The sequence below is a fragment of the Nyctereutes procyonoides genome, unplaced genomic scaffold (assembly GCF_905146905.1).
Source record: "Nyctereutes procyonoides isolate TBG_1078 unplaced genomic scaffold, NYPRO_anot_genome, whole genome shotgun sequence".
Lineage (NCBI taxonomy): Eukaryota > Metazoa > Chordata > Mammalia > Carnivora > Canidae > Nyctereutes > Nyctereutes procyonoides.
Genome location: NW_026575160.1, coordinates 117,821 through 136,491, shown reverse-complemented (window position 1 = coordinate 136,491; position 18,671 = coordinate 117,821). Strand labels below are relative to the sequence as shown.

The window sequence follows — 18,671 nt, the reverse complement described above, 5'->3', positions numbered from 1 at the left end:
CCCCAGAGCATTCTATTACAGGCTTATTTTCTTTTTAATTTACATTCATTCATTTATTTTTAAGTAAGTTCTATGCTCATTGTGGGGCTCGAACTCAGAACCCTGCAATCAAGACTCACATGCTCTACTGACTGAGCCAGCCAGGGGCCCCACACAATTTAAAGATTACTGGATCGTGCAGCCCCTCATAGGGTTTGGTAGGAACCCTTATATCTTTGTAGGAAAGGCCTTTGGAGATCACCCCATAGAGAAACATAATATGCTGCCTTGGGCAAAATAATCAGCACCTCCCACACCATAGTTCACCAGTTATGGGGAAGAGAACATTAGAATTTTTTTTTTCAATTTACAAGGATGAGTCTTTATAAGGTGAATGTCTATTTAGATATGATTTTGAAAACTGAATGAGTCTATAGGGCCCTCTGGAAAGGATATTGGCAATTTAGTGATTGCCAGTGCTCAATTTACAAATAGATTTTAGTTCAAGTGCAGGTACTTTTAAGACATGTGTGAAACTCAGGGTACATCTGATAAAAATAAGTATGAATATGGAGAGAGTAGATTCTGAGGATAACCTATAGAACCACTCAACCGTAATATAACTAGAACATATTACTTTTGTAATAAGATTCTATAGAAGGGTATAGAAGTTTAATATTAGAGGTTAATTAGAAACAAAATTGAATGAGAATTTTTTTCCTTATCATGGTGGATGCTTGTATTTGAGGAAGAGCATGTTTAATTAAACCAGGCAGAGAAGGCAATAAATAGAGTCTTGTAAACAAACTGAAATGGAGTGCTAAGTTCTCTGAAAAGCTTTTTCAGTTGATCGTATTTATTTAATACCTAATTCATTTCAGAATTTAAATCTTCCACTTGGCAGCACAGGTAAAACTGGTATTACTTTTGCAGTTACCATTCACAATTGAAATCTTTTCCTTTTAAATGTAAAAGAGAGGCAGGGTTTAAGAGACAGACTTTTCCTGAGGTAATAGTTCCAAGTTTAAAGAGCCAGGGAGAGAAGGAAAGGGCCACTGTAGATACTGAGTACAAAAAGAAAGCTATAGCCTAGGGTCAAATTTAAATAAGCTGTGGAGACCAGCATTGTTCTCCAACAGGCTCCCTGAAGGAGTACCGTGGAGGTGATGAGGGAGAGACTTTCATTGGAAAATTTCCAGCAGCTACCATTCCTTTCTTGTGTGATGGGAAAACATCTGGTGTTATTAGTTCTGGGTGCCCCATGTCCTGAAGACTTCAACTCATCCATTACTTAATAACATGGTTTTCAAACTGGGCTCCATGGAGCCCCTCAGGCCAGGCTGTCAAACACAGCTTCCAATAAATCCCGTACACTTATTGGGCTTTCTCCTCAGCTTTTTAGAAAAAAAGTGTTCTGCTGCTTCAAATAAATTTAACTACCAAAAATAGTTCATTATTTGCAACAATTAAAAACAAAAGAATTTTGATCTTTACCTTAATCAATGACTTCTGCCATTATATTTTACTCCACATCGTTTCTATAGGTCTCTGGCCCCATATTCCCCCTAATTCATTAAAAAAGTCATAACACTAATTTTCAGTGAATGATTAGAGAGTGATAACCTTGCTGATATCTATGGCAATTTTATTGATTTAACCATAGAGTCGTTCATTCTTTATGTTACAAAGTTTCATAATTCATAAAGGTACAAAATGACCTCTGTGAATCCACATATAGATTCTTATTGTATTAGTAAAACCCTGTGAATCTAAAATAGTTTTAAAGTTCTGTACCCCATTAATCTAGTCTTATTCCTACAGTGTGGGTCTTTTTCTACTTTAAACCATCATCAAATAGTCATGTAATGAACAAGACTTGAGTAAGGAATTTTTTTATACATTCATGAAGAAGGCATTATGTATTACACATAAGCCCTATCTGTGGGCTCAAAAAGGAACCTGAGAGCACATGAACAAATTTATGGGCATTTAAAAATTAAATTTTAAAGAAAAATCTTTACTTGCATTTACCCTCCACATTCAGCCCATTTCTTCATAGTTACATTGAAATCCAATTTTGCTCTTACAGGAAATTTTAGTTAATTTGCATTAAAAACAACATTGACTCCCCTTATGGTCTTTTTAAATAGCCGTTAAAAAAAAAAAAAACCTCAAGGTATTTATTCACATAACAGTTTCCCCACCTTTTGCCATAGGCTTGACTTTTAAAGCCTTAAAACTTTAAATATAATTTAAAAAAAGAAAATTTCTTAAGTTTAGGATATTTGGAGGTTTTTTAATTTGTTTATCCACTTTTGCATTTTTTTTCCATATCCGGAAATGGACGTGAAAAGTCCTGGTGTTTACGTATTAGAACTCTGTACAACTCAAAGCATGAATCCAAGATTAATGCATTATAATTACAACCTATCTGAATGGTTTATTTCTTACTGGTCCAGTGAGATGCTATAGAGAAAAATTAGTATAGGAATGCACTATTCAAGTCATTCTCCTGGAGATTCACAGCAAAAAAGGAAAGCCCAGGGTAAAGAAACCTATTTAATATAAATGCAATAATTTTCCAACTTGACCACAGAAATGTTTTGTTGTTGTTGTTGTTGTTAAAATTAAGTTTAATGCTCATTAGAATAAAAAATACTTATTAGAACCCAACAAACTAATGTTTAAAGATCATCTTTGGAAATAATTCTAAGGTAATATATGGTTCTCACTGACTGTAAGAAAAAGTCTTTAGCATTGGATCAAGCTAAAAATAAATCACTGTAATAAGTTTCAGAATTAATTTATTTCCCATTACTTCATAGTCTCTACATTCCATCAAATATATTTACATTGCTGACAAAGCCTTATTCACAAAGTGAGCTTTTTAGCACCTCTTATTTTTAGCACAGTATATATTAAAATTATAAATCTTAAATCTAGGGAGATGGTCCATACATGCTTTAATGTATGTAATTATTCCCAAAGTTTTATTTTGGTTGAATAAGTAAACTATAGATACATGTGCCTATGTAAGTAATTTTATTTACTTTTTTAAATATAAGGCATGTCTGAAAGTGCAGTGTAATTCTGGTGCTAACTACATGGAGTTAGGTTGAACTCCACCAGTTAAGGGCTCAATCCTCTTCAAGACTGCTTGCACTTCAGACTTCAGCTGTAAGTTCTTGGCTCCCCAGGCAACCCTTACTATTGACATGCTGCCTGCAGATTTGGAGGTTCCCAGTACCCCTCTGGTTTACTTGAACAGCTCAGAGAACTTAGGAGAACACTATACAGTTGACCCTTGAACAACACAAGTTTAATTGTGTGGGTCCCCTTGTACACAGATTTGTTTTCATAGATACAGTACTATAAGCGTATTTTCTTTTCCTTATGATTTTCTTAACATCTTCTTCTGGTCAAGCTTACTTTACTGTAGGAACACAAAATATAATGTATACAATATACAAAATATGTGTTAATCAACCGTTTATGTTATCCATAAGATTTCTAGTCAACAATAGGCTATTAATAGTTAGGTTTTGTGGGAGTCAAAGTTATACAAGAATTTTCAGCTGCACAGGGAGTCAGTTCCCATAACCACCATGCTGTTGAGGTCAACTGAACTTATAGAGTCTTATTTTAGCAAAGAGATACAAATCAGAAGTAGCCAGGGGCACCTGGATGGCTCAGTCAGTTAAGCATCTGACTCTTGATTTCAGCTCAGGTCATGATCTCAGCATTGTGAGACTGAGCCCTATCTTGGGCTCCACACTGGGTGTAGAGCCTGCTCAAGATTCTTTCTCTCCTTCTCCCTCTGCCTCTCTCCTCACCTCTTAAAAAATAAAATAAAATAAAAGTAGCTGAAATAGGAAATAAATGGGAAATGTCTGGGAAGGTCCCAAACTCAAGTCTTCTATGTTCAGTCCCCATGGAGCCAGAAGGCATTGCCCTCTCTACATATTAAGGTGTACTATCTGCCAGAGAGCTCACCTGAGCTTTTGGTATCCAGAGTTTTTATTGGGATTTCATTACATAGACATGATTAATTGACTCATTGGGCACATGGTCGAGTTCAATCTTTTTCCCTTATGCCCCCAGAGATTGGGTGGATATCATATGGCTTAAAGCCCCAACCCTCTAAACTTGTTCTTTGAGGTGTGACCAGTCCAACCTCCTGAGACAGCTCTTTAACATAAACTCACTTGTAGTCCAAGAAACCACCAAGAATAAGAAAGTTCAGGAAATATCAGGACTTGGAGGCTACCTCCCTGAAATCAAAAAAGAACATCCAAAGCCCTTATTATACTAACAGAAAGCTTTAGAGTTGGCAATAAGAAATGACCTTGATAATAAACTTGTGCATAGCTGTGCCTAAGTGAATCTGAATGTGCCTAGTCATGTAACTCCCAGTATTAGAATAATAACAGCAACAGAAATTCGCAGCCATTGACACTTATGAAATTTCCTGAGAAAAATCTGTAAGTATCTGGCAGATATGAAGAGATAGGTCTTCATATGTATATAAAACAAATAAATATAAATTAAAATAGTGTTTCATTGTAGTTACATTTTCCTGAATACTTCACTATGAAAATTTTAATTGCCCAAGGTTGGTTCATAACTTTGCATACATTGAATATATAGATTTGGATTGAATATTTGATGATAGAAGTTTGGCTTTTATGTAGTAATTTGGTTTTCCAGGACTAAGTTATCAGTCCTCAATATTTAATTATAAAAGAATATCCTATTCATTTGAGAATTTTTTAATGATTTAATATTTTTAAACCCATGAGGACAATAATATAGTTCTAGCTAATTTTTCTCATTCCGTTATGTGCATAGAATATACATTAAAGTAGGAGAGATTTTTGAGGTTGCCTCTGAGATTAATCCAAAAGTTTCAGATAGAGTGCCAGAGTTGCTCATTCACACAGCTGTAAATCAGAACCAAGCAATATTTTCCATGTGCTTTTAAAATGAATTCTTTATCAGCAGTGCACCTTTCAACAACACAATATAGCAACTGTGAAGGTTGTTGAAAGCTGCATTATCTGTGCATTCATAATTCAAATGGAAGAGGTGATTGGATGTATCTCAAAAGCAATATGTCTTCCAGTTGCCACTTTAAGCCCGCTAGTGTTCTGGTTTTTTTCAACCTGCAGGAACAGTCAGAACAGATATGGGATACAAAAATATGATCAGAAGTCAGGAGTTTGATTTTCCATGTGTCAAATTCAGTGTTGAACTGCTAAAAGTTTTAACACCCTAATTGTGAAGTCATTTGTTTTATTTCAGCATTCCTCACAAGGTATAAATTGCTAGAAGATGCCAGCAGTTTATTTAGCCTTAAAACACATGAAATGTTTCTGTCTTTCCATCCCCTATGATTGGTGTTAATTGCCCTCAAAAATGATCTTAGCAGAGAAGGCAAGGGAATGGTTATCTAGCAATTTACTAGTAGCATTAAGGATTTTAATTGTTCTAGATAAACATGACAGGCAATTATTGAGTGTTGTTACACATTGGAAAATAAAAATGGAATGCTGAGCATTATACTCTTTTGCAGTTTTGTCTTTATGTCAGTGCCTAATTTATATCTTTTAACAATTTAATAGGTTGAATTTTATTTGAGAGATGTTTTCTGGAATATGCTATTGGAAGATTAGTCATAAAAGTTTTATATCTGCTTACTTAGTAATACAATGTGAATCAGTCTGAAGTCATACATGTTAAATCTCACTAATGCCATAATCTTTCAACAGATAAAATGGAAAGAAAGAATTTCCATTTATCTGTTACTTTGTGAAGCAGTGACATGAATGATTGTGTGATTCTACTTGTCATCATTTTGAAGGTGGGAAAATGCAATTCTTCTAGAAATATTTCAATAATTTATTACCTTTGTAGCAAGAGATAAAGAAGGCACTATATCATAATAAAGGGGACAAATCAAAAATAATATCTGACAATTGTGAATATTTATGCACCCAATATGAGAGCACCCAAATATACAAAACAATAACAAACATAAAGGAACTCACTGATAATAAAATAGTAATAGTAGGGGACTTTAAGACCCACGTACATCAATGGACAGATCATCTAAAGAGAAAATAAACAAGAAAACAGTGGCTTTGAATGACACACTGGACCAGATGGACTTAACAGATATATTCAGAACATTTCATCCTAAAACAGGAGAATACACATTTTTTCCAGTGCATATGAAACATTCTCTAGAATAGATCACATATTAATTAACAAAGCAGGCCTCAATGAGTACAAAAATGTTGAAGTCATACCATGCATCTTTCTGACCACAATGCTAGGAAACTAGAAATCAATCACAAGGAAAAATCTGGAAATTCCACAAATGCATGGAGGTTAAACAACATGCTAGTAAACAATGAATAGGTCAACCAGGAAACCAAAGAAGAAATTTAAAAAGTTCACAGAAACAAAAGAAAATGAAAACACAATGGTCCAAAATATTTGGGACACAGCAAAAGTGGTTCTAATAGGGAGATATATAGTAATACAGGCCTACTTAAGAAGCAAGAAAAATATCAAATAGGGGCACCTAGGTGGCTCAGTCTGGTAAGCATCTACCTTCAGCTCACATCATGATCCCAGGGTCCTTAGATCAAGCCCAACATCATGCTCCCTGCTCAGCAGGGAGCCTGCTTCTCCCTTTCCCTCTGCCACTCCACCTGCTTGTGCTTTCTCATGTGCTGTCTCACAAATAAATAAATTAATTAAATAAAATAACTCAAATAAACAACCTGGCCTTATACTTAAAGGAACTAGAAAAAGAACAACACAAAGCCTAAAGCCAACCAAAGGAAGGAAATAATAAAGTTTGGAGCAGAAATAAATGATATAGAGGGAAGCGTGTGTGGCTCAGCAGTTGAGCATCTGTATTTGACTCAGGGCGTGATGCCCGAGTTCAGGGATCGAGTCCCACATTTGGCTCCCCACGGGTAGTCTGCTTCTCCCTCTGCCTGTGTCTCTGCCTCTCTCTTTGCGTTTCTCATGAATAAATACATAAAATCTTTTAAAAAAAGAAATTATATAGAAACTAAAAAACAAAACAAAACAAACCCACGATAGAACAGATCAATGAAACCAGGAGCTGGTTCTTTGAAAAAAATTACTAAAATTGATACACCTGTAGCCAAAATTATCAAAAAGAAAAGAGAAAGGACTCAAATAAAATCACAAATGAGAGAACTAACAATCAACACCACAGAAGTAGAGTTATAAGAGAATATTATGAAAAACTATATGCCAACAAATTGGACAGCCTGGAAGAAATGGATAAATTCCTAGAGACATATAAAACTGAAGCAGGAAGAAATAGAAAACCTGAACAGACCAATAATCAGCAAAAAAATTGAATCAGTAATCAAAAAACTCTCAACAAACAAAAGTCCAGGAGCAGCTGGTTTCACAGACAAATTCTACAGAACTTTTAAAGAAGAATTAATAGCTATTCTTCTCAAACTATTCCAAAAAATAGAAAATGAAGGAAAACTTTCTAACTCATTCTATGAGGCCAGCATCATTACCCTGATACTTAAACCAAAGACCACTAAAAAGAGAACTATAGGCCAATATCTCTGATGAACATGGATGCAAAAATTCTCGATTAAATACAGCAAACTGAATCCAAAAATACGTTAAAAAAATAATTCACCACAATCAAGTGAGATTTATTCCTGGGGTGCATGGGTGGTTCAATATTTGCAAATCAACCTGATACACTGCATTAATAAAAGAAAGGAAAAGAACTATATGATCCTCTCAATAGATGCAGAAAAAAGCATTTGGCAAAGTACAATATCCATTCATGATAAAAAAAAAAAAACTCAACAAAGTGGAGATAGAGGGAACATACCTCAACGTAATAAGGGCCATATATGAAAAACCTGCAGTTTCATATCATCCTCAGTGGGGAAAAACTGAGAGCTTTTTGTCTATGGTCAGAAACAAGACAAGGATGTCCACTCCTACTATGGTTATTTAACATAGTACTGGAAGCCCTAGTCTCAGCACTCAGCCAATAAAAAGAACTAAGAGACATTCACATTAGCAAGAAACAAGTCAAATTTTTACTGTTTGGAGGTGACATGATAGTCTATATAGAAAACCTGAAACTTCACCAAAAACTGCTAGAACTGATACACAAATTGAGTAATGTCACAGCATACAAAATTAACATACAGAAATCTATTGCATTTCTATACACCAATAATGAAGCAGCAGAAAGAGAAATTAAGGAGTCGATCCCATTTACAATTGCACCAAAAACCATAAGATACCTAGGAATAAACCTAACCAAAGAGGCAAAAGACATATACCCTGAAAACTATAAAACACTGGTGAAGGAAATTGAAGATGACACAAAGAAACGGAAAGATGTTCCCTACTTATGGATTGGAGGAACAAATATTATGAAAATGTCTGTACTTCCCAAAGCAGTCTACACGTTTAATGCAATGCTAACAAAATATGAATAGTATTTTTCACAGAACTATAACAAATAATCCTAAAATTTGTATGGGACCATAAAAGACCCTGAATAGCCAAAGCAACCTTGAAAAAGAAGAACAAAGCTGGAGGCATCACAATTCCGGACTTCAAGTTATATTGCACAGCTCTAGTGATCAAAACAGTGTGGTACTGGCACAAAAATAGACAAATAGTTCAATAGAACAGAACAGAAAACTCAGAAATGAACCCACAAATATATGGTCAACTAATCTTCCATAAAGCAGGAAAGAATATCCAATGAGAAAAAGTCTCTTCAGCAAATGGTGTTGGGAAATCTGGACAGCAACATACAAAAGAATGAAACTGGACTACTTTCTTACACTATACACAAAACAAATTCAAAGTGAGTTAAAGACCTAAATGTAAGACCTGAAACCATAAAAATCTTAGAGGAGGGCACAGACAGTAACCTCTTTGACACCAGCCATAGCAGCTTCTTTCTAGATAGGTGTTATAAGGCAAGGGAAATAAAAGCAAAAATGAACTATTGGGACTACATCAAAATAAAAAGCTTCTGCACAGTGAAGGAAACAACAAAACTAAAAGGTAATCTATGGAATGGGAGAAGATATTTGCAAATGACATAACTGATAAAAGATTAAAGTCCAAAATATATAAAGAACTTATAAAAGTCAACACCCCCCAAAAAACAATAATCCAATTAAAAAGTGGGCAGGAGAGGGATGCCTGGGTAGCTCAGTTGGTTGGGTTTCAGCTAGGGTCGTGGTCTTAGAGTTATGGGATCAGGCTCCACATTGGGATCTGTGCTAGGTGTGGAGCCTGCTTGGAATTCTCTCTCTCGTTCTCCTTCTGCCCTTTCCTCTCAAACCCCTACCCCCCCCAAAAAAAAGTGGACAGAAGACATAAATAGACATTTTTCAAAAGGAGACATACATAAAGGTGGCCAACAGACATATGAAAAGATGCTCAGTATCAATGATCATCAGGGAAATACAAATCAAAATTACAGTGAGATCTCACCTCATACCTGTCAGAATTGCTAAAATCAATAACACAAGCAACAAGTGTTGGCGAGGATGTAGAGAAAAAAGGAACCCTCTTGCCCAGTTGATGGGAATGCAAACTGGTGCAACCACTTTGAAAAATAGTATGGAGATTCCTCAAAAACTTAAAAATAGAACTATCCTGCAATCCAGCAATTGTACCACTAGGTATTTACCCAAGGAATACAAAAATCAAAGGGACATATGCACCTCAGTGTTTATAGCAACATTATTCACAATAGTCAAATTATGGAAACCTCCCAAGTATCCACTGACTGATGAATGGATAAAAAAAATGTAGTTTACACACAACCACACACACACACACATACACATGCACATGCATGCATGGGTATATTACTCAGCTATGAAAAAGAAATGAGATCTTACAAAGGCCTGGATGGAGCTAGAGAGGATTATGCTAAATGAAATAAGTCAGGCAGAGAAAGACAAATGTCATATGATTTCAATCACATGTAGAATTTAAGAAATGAAACAAATGAATGATGGGATAAAAGAGAGAAAGAGAGAGAGAAGCAAACCAAGAAACAGACCTTTAACTGTAGAGAACAAACTGATGGTTTGTTCTACCAGAGGCGAGGTTTGTGGGGGGACTGGTTAAATAGGTGATTGGGCTCAAGGAGTACACTAGTTGTGATGAGTACTGAGTGATGTATGGAAGTGTTGAATCACTATATTGTACACTTGAATTACATTGTATATTAATGAACCGGAATTTAAATAAAAACCTTAAAAAATAAAATAGTAGAATAATTACCTCTGAAATACTAGTGTCCTTTGCCAAAGCTATTGATAACATTTGGAAATAATTGGGATTTTTTAAAATATATATACTTTTTGCAAGCATTAAGTAGTTTGGCCACAGAATGCCATTGATTTTAAATGCCATTGACTTTAGACATTTCTACAGCTTGATTCAGTTTCATAAACTATTACTTTGAAATACAAAATGAATTATTACTGACCTTTTCAAGGGTTACATTTTTAAGCATCTCCTACTGGTTTAGATAAATTCATTTTCTAAACTACTGTATGAAAAGGAAATGGGATTTGAAATTTGTTTCAACTCAAAATAGTGAGATGGGCTTGTTTTCCCACCTCAAACCATAATAAAGTCAAAGTATAAGATGTAAGTAGACTCTACCATGTATTTGAAGAAGTTATGCTTTTCAAAATTTTGGTAAACACTGCCATAAGGCACCTCAGTCCTTTGGACTTTTCTCTACATCATTATCAATAGCCCAGAAGCCTTCTAAATGCCAGAAGTACATTCAAAACTTAGCATGGACATCTCTTTTCTATCTTCAGTGTTCCACAACTGACAAAGACCCAACTGGCACCTCTGCCCTCTTGGTTACCTTAGACTATTTTAAACACTTCTAAAAATTCTTTCATTGCACTCTGCTCTTCATGCCTAATTTGCAATCCTATCTTTAATAAAAACAACAGGGTTACTTGGGTGGCTCAGTTGGTGAAGCATCTGACTCTCAATTTCGATTCAGATCATGATCTCAGGGTAGTAAGATCGAGTGCCATATCAGGCTCCATGTTCGGTGTGGAGTCTGCCTCTCCTTCTCCCTCTGCTCCTCTTCCTTACTTGTGCTCTCACTCTCTCAAATAAATAAATAAAGTCTTTTAAAAACCAACTTTTTATATACTTTACTTAGAATTAGATAATATAATATGCATATCTTCTGATGCATCAAATTTACTCCTAGGAATACTCCCAGCAAAAGTACATACATATGTTCACCAGAAGGCATATTCTAGAATGTTCATAGCAATACTGTTAGCAATAGCTCCACATTGGAAAATATACACAATTCATCATAAACAAATAAGGATGAAAAAATAAGCCATAATATATTTATACCACAGAATTCTATATGTTAATTAGAATGGTCTTCAACAGCATGCAACAATATGGATGAATCTCACACCACATTTTAGAATGAACGAAAGCTTGCACACATGAGTAAACACTGTATGATTCCATTTACATGAAGTTTTTCAAAAGTACAACAGTTCTGCATTGTGAGAAATCAGGATAGTGGTTGCACATATGGGAAGGGATAGTGATTGGAAGGGGGAACAAAAGAGGGCTCTGTGTTCATGTGTGTATTCAATGAACTTCATACTTATGAAATTGCACAAAAGATGCACTTTTGTGTATGGAGACTAAAACAGCTGATGTGTATTTTTGGCAGAAACACAGGAGATAATATATATAAAGATAAGCTATAAATCTACTTCTCATCCAGATTCTTCTGGTTCTGCCTGTGTCTTATGACAGCATTCCCTAATTTCTGTCCTACACACTTATCCATGCATAAATGAGTACATGTTTGACTGGTCAAACCTGAATAAACTCAGTAGATTATATCAATCTCAGTATCTTGATTAAAATTATACTGTAGTTGACTATTGTAAGAAACTGGGGTAAGTAGACAGTGGACCTCTCCATTATTTCTTACAATTATATGTGAATCCAAAATCACCTTGATAAAAAATTTCAATAAAAAAAGAGGGACTACTGAATAAACCAATATATTAAATTTCCAAAAGTGAGACCCTATCCCAAGTGAACTGTATCATGATGTTTGGGGTTGCTGGAAACCTGTACTTTTAGCATGTGTTCTAGGTAATTTATGAAAAGGCAAGGCTAGGAAATATTGTGTAATAACTGGCTAGCTTTTTAACACTTCTTAACAGAATATTTTGGTCACAAGCTTATAGGTTAAATTTGTCATATTGGTTTTTAGGTGGTCTTGTTTCACAATAATAAAATAAATCAGTGTTTGCTGATTCTCTTATGAATAAAAATAAAATACAATAAAAATAATGAAATACTTAGGAATAAATTTAACAAAAGAAGTTCAAGATGTATCCACAAAACTACATTGAAAGAAATTACAGACCTAAATAAATGGAAAGTATTCCCATGTATCTGAATTGTTAAGGTGGCAAATAGATCGAGCTCTTCAACACAATTCCTATCAAAATCCTAACTGCCATTCTGAGTGAAAATTGACAAGCTGATTCTAAAATTACCTTAGATTTTGCATATGGAAATGCAAGGGACCCAAAAAAGCTAAAATTATCTTGAAAAATAAGAACAAAGTAGGAGGACTTCAAACCTTACTACAAAGTTACAGTACTCAGGATGGTGTGGTATTAGCATAACGATCAATGGAATGACATTTAGAATCCAGACATTAACTTTTACATTTGTGGTCAACTGATTTTCAGCAAAATAATTCAATGTATAAAAAATAGTATTTTCAACAAATGGGCCTGGTATAACTTGATAATCACATACAAATGAATGAAGTTGGACCTCCTTACAACTTTTACCATACACAAATATTAAGTGAATCACATACCTGAATGTGAGAGTTAAAACTGTAAAATCCCTGGAAGAAAACATAGGTGCAAATCTGAATTACCTCAGATTGGGTAATGGTTTCCTAGATGTGACATCAGAGCCCAAGCTCCCAAAGAAAAAAAATAGGTAAATTGGGCTCATTGACAGTTACAACTTTTGTTCTTCAAAGAATACTAAAATAAAAAAGACATGTTTTGACAAATGTAGAGATTAGGACAGTTATACCTTGCTAATGGTGGTGTAAAATGATGTGCTTTGGAAAACAGTTTGGCACTTCCTCAAAAAGTTAAATATAGTTATCATATGACCCAGCAATTCCACTCCTAGATATATGCCCATGAAAATTAAAAGCATGTCCACACAGAAACCTATACACAAATGTTCACAGCAGCATTATTCATAATATACAAAATAGGGAAGCAACTAAAATACCCATACACTAATGAGTGGATAAACAAAATATGATCTTTCCATTCAATGGAACACTATTCAGTCATAAAAAGGAATGAAGTACTAACACATGCTTGAACCCTCACAAAGATGAATCCTGAAAACATTATACTAAGTAAAATAAGCCAATCAAGAAAAGCCACATAATGTTTGATTTCATTTTAGGAAATGTCCAGAATAGGTGCATTCTCATGGACAGAAAGTGGATGAGTGGTTGCCAGGTAATGGGGGAGGAGAAAATGAGAAGTAACTGCTAATGGCTAGAGGGTTTCTTTTTGTTGTAATGGAAATGTTCTAAAATTAGATAATGGTGATGATTGTACGACTTGGTGAATATATTAAAAACTGAGTCATGAGCTGATTTTTATCGTATATAAATTATATTTCAATAACAAAATTGTAATCTACCTAGAGTCCCCTAGTACAAGTTGTTTATATTATCATTTTCAAAGTTGAATCCTTGATGGCTGATGTAAAATGGTATATGAACAAACCCTCTGCATATCAGAGTATTACACAGAACAACTATGCTTTTGATTCTTGACCGTAGGAAATTTAGCTTTTTCCACGTATTTGCCTGGAGAGTATATACAAGTGATAAATTGATATTTGAAATGCCAACTTGGTAATAAGGGACTGTTCCAGGAAAATGCACCCATTTCTCAAATCACATCTGTAGACTATTAAGTTAATTGGCTGTGTGATTTGATGGAATGAGTGCTGGACTAGACCCCATCTTTTACTGTGTGATCCTCCACTTGTCAATTATCTTTCTGCATTTGTTTTCCTATCTGTCCAATAGTATATCAATATGTATCCAATACATTTATAAGATTTTCAAGAGAATCAAATGAATATAAGATGTGAAATTGTTTTTTAAATTGACAGCACTAAAAATTATGAGACATTATTTATTTAACATCCTTCATTTTTCTTCTCCAGATCTGATTTGCAAAGAAGGGGAAACATAAGGTGCTAAGTTAAATGGTTCCTTTTGGATGTTGATTGAGAGGGTCTGTCTTTCTTCTTGAGGAAGAACATTGCATGGACTCAAACACTTGGACTTGTGTGACATTAACAGACAGAATTTTACAGAAAACTGTTATAATTTTTTTAATGTATCATTCTGACAGCATGAGAACGATATAGCAGCAGACAGGTTATTGTCAATTAAACACGAGCTGTCAGAAAGTCAGAAATGCTGAAATATGGTGAGCATGAATCCTAAGCAGATCATATGGCAGCTGCTCGGCTGTTATTTTAACAGAGTCGCTGTATGTATGTGTCATTTTCCTGCAGAATTTCAGTCTCTAACAACGCAGACATCTTTGCATTTGCATGTTGCTGTCAAGTCAAACTTGGACCTTCTAAGTGAGCTAGAATGGTGGGTGGTAGTGGGCAAGTGACATGTGGAGAAGATGGCCCTCATCTGATTTTTTTTTCCATGCAGGTTACATTGAAGAGGCCTGCATCATCCCTTGTCCTTCCGATTGCAAGCTCAGTGAGTGGTCCAACTGGTCTCGCTGCAGTAAGTCCTGTGGAAGTGGTGTGAAGGTTCGGTCTAAATGGTTGCGTGAGAAACCATATAATGGAGGGAGGCCTTGCCCCAAGCTGGACCATGTCAACCAGGTATTCTCTACCATTGATTTTAATTAACTTATTATTTAGATTCACAGTGATCTATTTTTTTCTCCAAAATGGAGAATAAATAATAACCCTAAGTAAGACATTTAACCCATTTAATCCTTAGAATGCCTGAGTAAATAGAGGTATGTTGTTAAAATCCCAAATCAGATATATTACCTTTGCATTAGGAGATTTAGTACCTTGCATGTACATGCATATGAATATAATTAAGTGGAAACTAAAATGACACCTACCTTTAAAATAATATCATAAAATTGTATCTAGCTGTGTGCTAAGAGCAAGATTGTCTCATTATTATAGTTCCCCTAGACTCTCAGAAAAGATATCTCAATTACCAACTACTTAAATTAAAATGAAAGAAAGTATTTGGATTTGGGTCTGAAACTAGGAAATCTCTCTCTCTCACACACACACACTCTCACTCTCTCTCCCTCCCTCTCCCATCCCTCTATCTTTCCTTCTCGAAATAATAAAGGTGGAGGGGTACTTCCTGGATGGCTCAGTTGGTTGAGTGTCCAACTCTTAATTTCAACTTAGGTCATGATCTCAGGGTAGGTAGTAACATGGAGCCCCTCGTTGGGCTCCACACTGAGTGTGGAGCCTGCTTAAGATTCTCTCTCTCCCCCTCTCCTTCTGCCCCTTCACACTCTCCCCCTCTCTAAAAAAATAAAACTAGGAAATATATATTGAATGTTCATTTAAATCTGCTTGATATAAAATAAGTTAAGAAAAAAGAAAAATAAAGATGACCTCAAAGTCAGTGTACCAACACTATATACCAATTTAGTCTTTGACCTTTTGAATTTTATTTGGAACTTTATTTTATTTTTGTATCCTCACTTCATTAGCTGCAGTTAATAGTTGTTACTTGTGTCCTATTGGAGATATAAAATGAAAAGACTAATAGAGGGAATTACGACTAATTCAAATGTAATATAAAATATAGACAATTATTATCATGATTGACCTATATGTGAACTAACAAAGAATAAATTTAATATTGTATTTGTAGATGTTAAGATATGTATTTATATTGTTACAATCAAATGAACCAAGTCATATATATAAACCAACCTTAAATATGTAGATAAGTTTCAGGCATACATAAACTCATTTTAATCTCCAAACACACTGCTTACCAGTACACATACTTTGCTTCCCAAATTAACTTAAATTGTTAATGATAACAAAGATAAACTGTAGGATGTTCCCCTCTACCTGCTAAATGGAAGGCTATCCAATTTGTGAATCTCATGAGAAAGCCAATTAGATCTTCAAAAATAATAAAGTAAATAAAGGTACAGTCTAGAGAAAATCAAAATACATTTTGAATAAAGAAATTAAGGACAAAGAAAGTGGAGAATTAAATGCCATAGGAAGTACTTCTCTGAAAAAAATCTTGATTTTTTTTTTTTCCCTGAGTGAAGTTGCTGAATATGCCCTTAAGGTCAGCCATTGGTGACTAGTACACTACACTGCTGCCATCTACTGGTTAATGAGTTTTCCTGCCAGAGTGAATACTTGCAAACAAGAAATTTCGGTTAACATAACCCGAAAGAAACAAAATAACTGAAATGCAAGGTTTAAGATGTAAATATTTTTCTACAAGTTTTGAAATTTTAAAGTTCCATTGGTAAATTTAAATTGTAATAAATTCTGATCCATTGCCCTAATAAAGAGAAATTCTACAGAAATGTTCAGGGTGTGTGTGTGTGTGTGTGTGTGTGTGTGTGTGTGTGTGTGTATACAGCCAGTCAACCTCTCAATTAAAATGAGCTGTGTTTGCCTCAGCATTGTTTTTACTAGTGAATTTTCAAAGGTTCAGGACCTTCTGCCATGTTTTCTTTGCTATGAAAAGTCTTATACCTAAGCCATTTTTCTGTCACTCTCCAGCTCTGATAAAATTTAATACAGAGTTTGATGGAGACATTCAGGTACTTGTTAATCAGCTTACTGGTGACATATCAAGGCATTAACAACTAAAAATTAAAGCTAAAATGAGAAATAATAGATTCCTGACTGAGTACAAATGTTCTACATTTAAAAATAGAAATTCCTAGGATTTTATCATCAAAATATTAGGAAAGTAAAGAATATGCAAAAGTTTGTGTTAACTTTGAAAATTGCAAATCACATGGATTCTTTACTACAATTATACATTCCTCAATAAAAAAATCAGAGGTCCATTGACTTGAAAATGGTTTTGAGGTACCATTTTCTAATTGAGGAAGCAAATTCTCATTTCCCAAGAAATGTAGATGGATGGATTGATTAAAATCAATAGATTAATCAAACAGTCTATGGATAGATTTCACTCACAATTTGCATCACAGAGTAGTTGCCATCATTCATCAGTCCCCCCATCATTCATCAGTCATACATACATATGGTATGTATTTTGAGGACTACTCAGTGTCTTAAGATTTCTTCATCCTGCCCATCTAATCTTTTCCTTGACCATGAAGTTTGCAATACTCATTTATGTATTTCAACTTTAAACAATAATAAGAAGTTGCTTTTTCTCTCCCAAGACTTAATAAAGATATTCTAATAATTTACCCCCCCAAAAAAAAATAGACTTTTATATGTGGATGAAATGATATTTTAAATGTAGAATATGAATGTTTTCATTCAGCATACTGATATTTTTTCCTTATCTTTTTCCTCTCCCATTTCTTCAATCCTGCTGCATGCCACCCCAGGCACAGGTAAGAATTCCTACACCCCCTGGTTCCTGGTAGGCTACTACTTGTTTTCCTTTTTTCTCCCGACTCCAGAGAATGTATTTCATTTCCTGCTATTGTCTTTTATCTTTTACAGGGAGAAAATATCATATTTTCTATAAAATTTTTGTTCTGCAGCTGTTCCTCACCCCCCCCCCATCCACCGTCCCCCTGGCCCAGCATGCCACCTGTGTTTTCTCACTTTATTATCAGGGCTGAGGTTCAGGGGTGGGGGGAACAAGCTTCACTTCACCAGCCCTGACAAGGCAGTGACACCTCTTGTTAATGCTGTCATGCTTCTCAGAGGGAAAAGAAAAGGCACAGGTGGGCTGAGGGTGGGTGGCAGGAAGTCGCTCTGAACTGGTTGGTATTCAGTCCAGTGGAGGAGATTCACATGAGCGCCATCAAAAGATTAAGAGAAATGCATTTCTCCTTCAATATTTCCCTTCCTCACAAATTGTAGGGTCATGTTTTACTCGGTAGTATTTAGTCCTATTTTAATACAGTACCCCATATGAAGGTGATCCTGTATAACAATGATGGATTCCTATTCCAGCACTGTATATTCTTTATTCTAACTTGCAGTAGCTCAGCTTTATTCATTCACTAAAATTTGCACAAAAGAATAGCTCCAAAGGGCTATTTATATCTATAGTTTCTGGAATTAAATAGTTACGTAAAATATACATACACTAGTGTGTGTGTTGTGTGAAATAGGAAATAGAGTTGAATTAACCTGGATTTTGAAATTATTTTAAAAGACATTTTTCTTTAATGGTTGACTCAGCTGTGTTGCAGTGGATTATGGTTTATTTTATTCCCTCGATTTAGTCATTCTTCTCATTGAGAAAAAAAGTAATTGGTTCATTGTTCTAAAATCCTGAAACCAAACATACCAGTCTA

General features: G+C 34.9%; 1 protein-coding gene across 1 annotated transcript in view; it reads left to right on the top strand.

Moving 5' to 3' along the window:
* The window catches only part of THSD7A (thrombospondin type 1 domain containing 7A), a 427,016-nt gene that overhangs the window by 370,937 nt on the left and 37,408 nt on the right, over positions 1-18,671 (top strand). The window contains exons 14-15 of the mRNA XM_055314853.1: positions 14,849-15,027; positions 17,748-17,753. Coding sequence (XP_055170828.1) covers positions 14,849-15,027; positions 17,748-17,753 — 185 coding nt within the window. The remainder of the gene's footprint in view (positions 1-14,848; positions 15,028-17,747; positions 17,754-18,671) is intronic.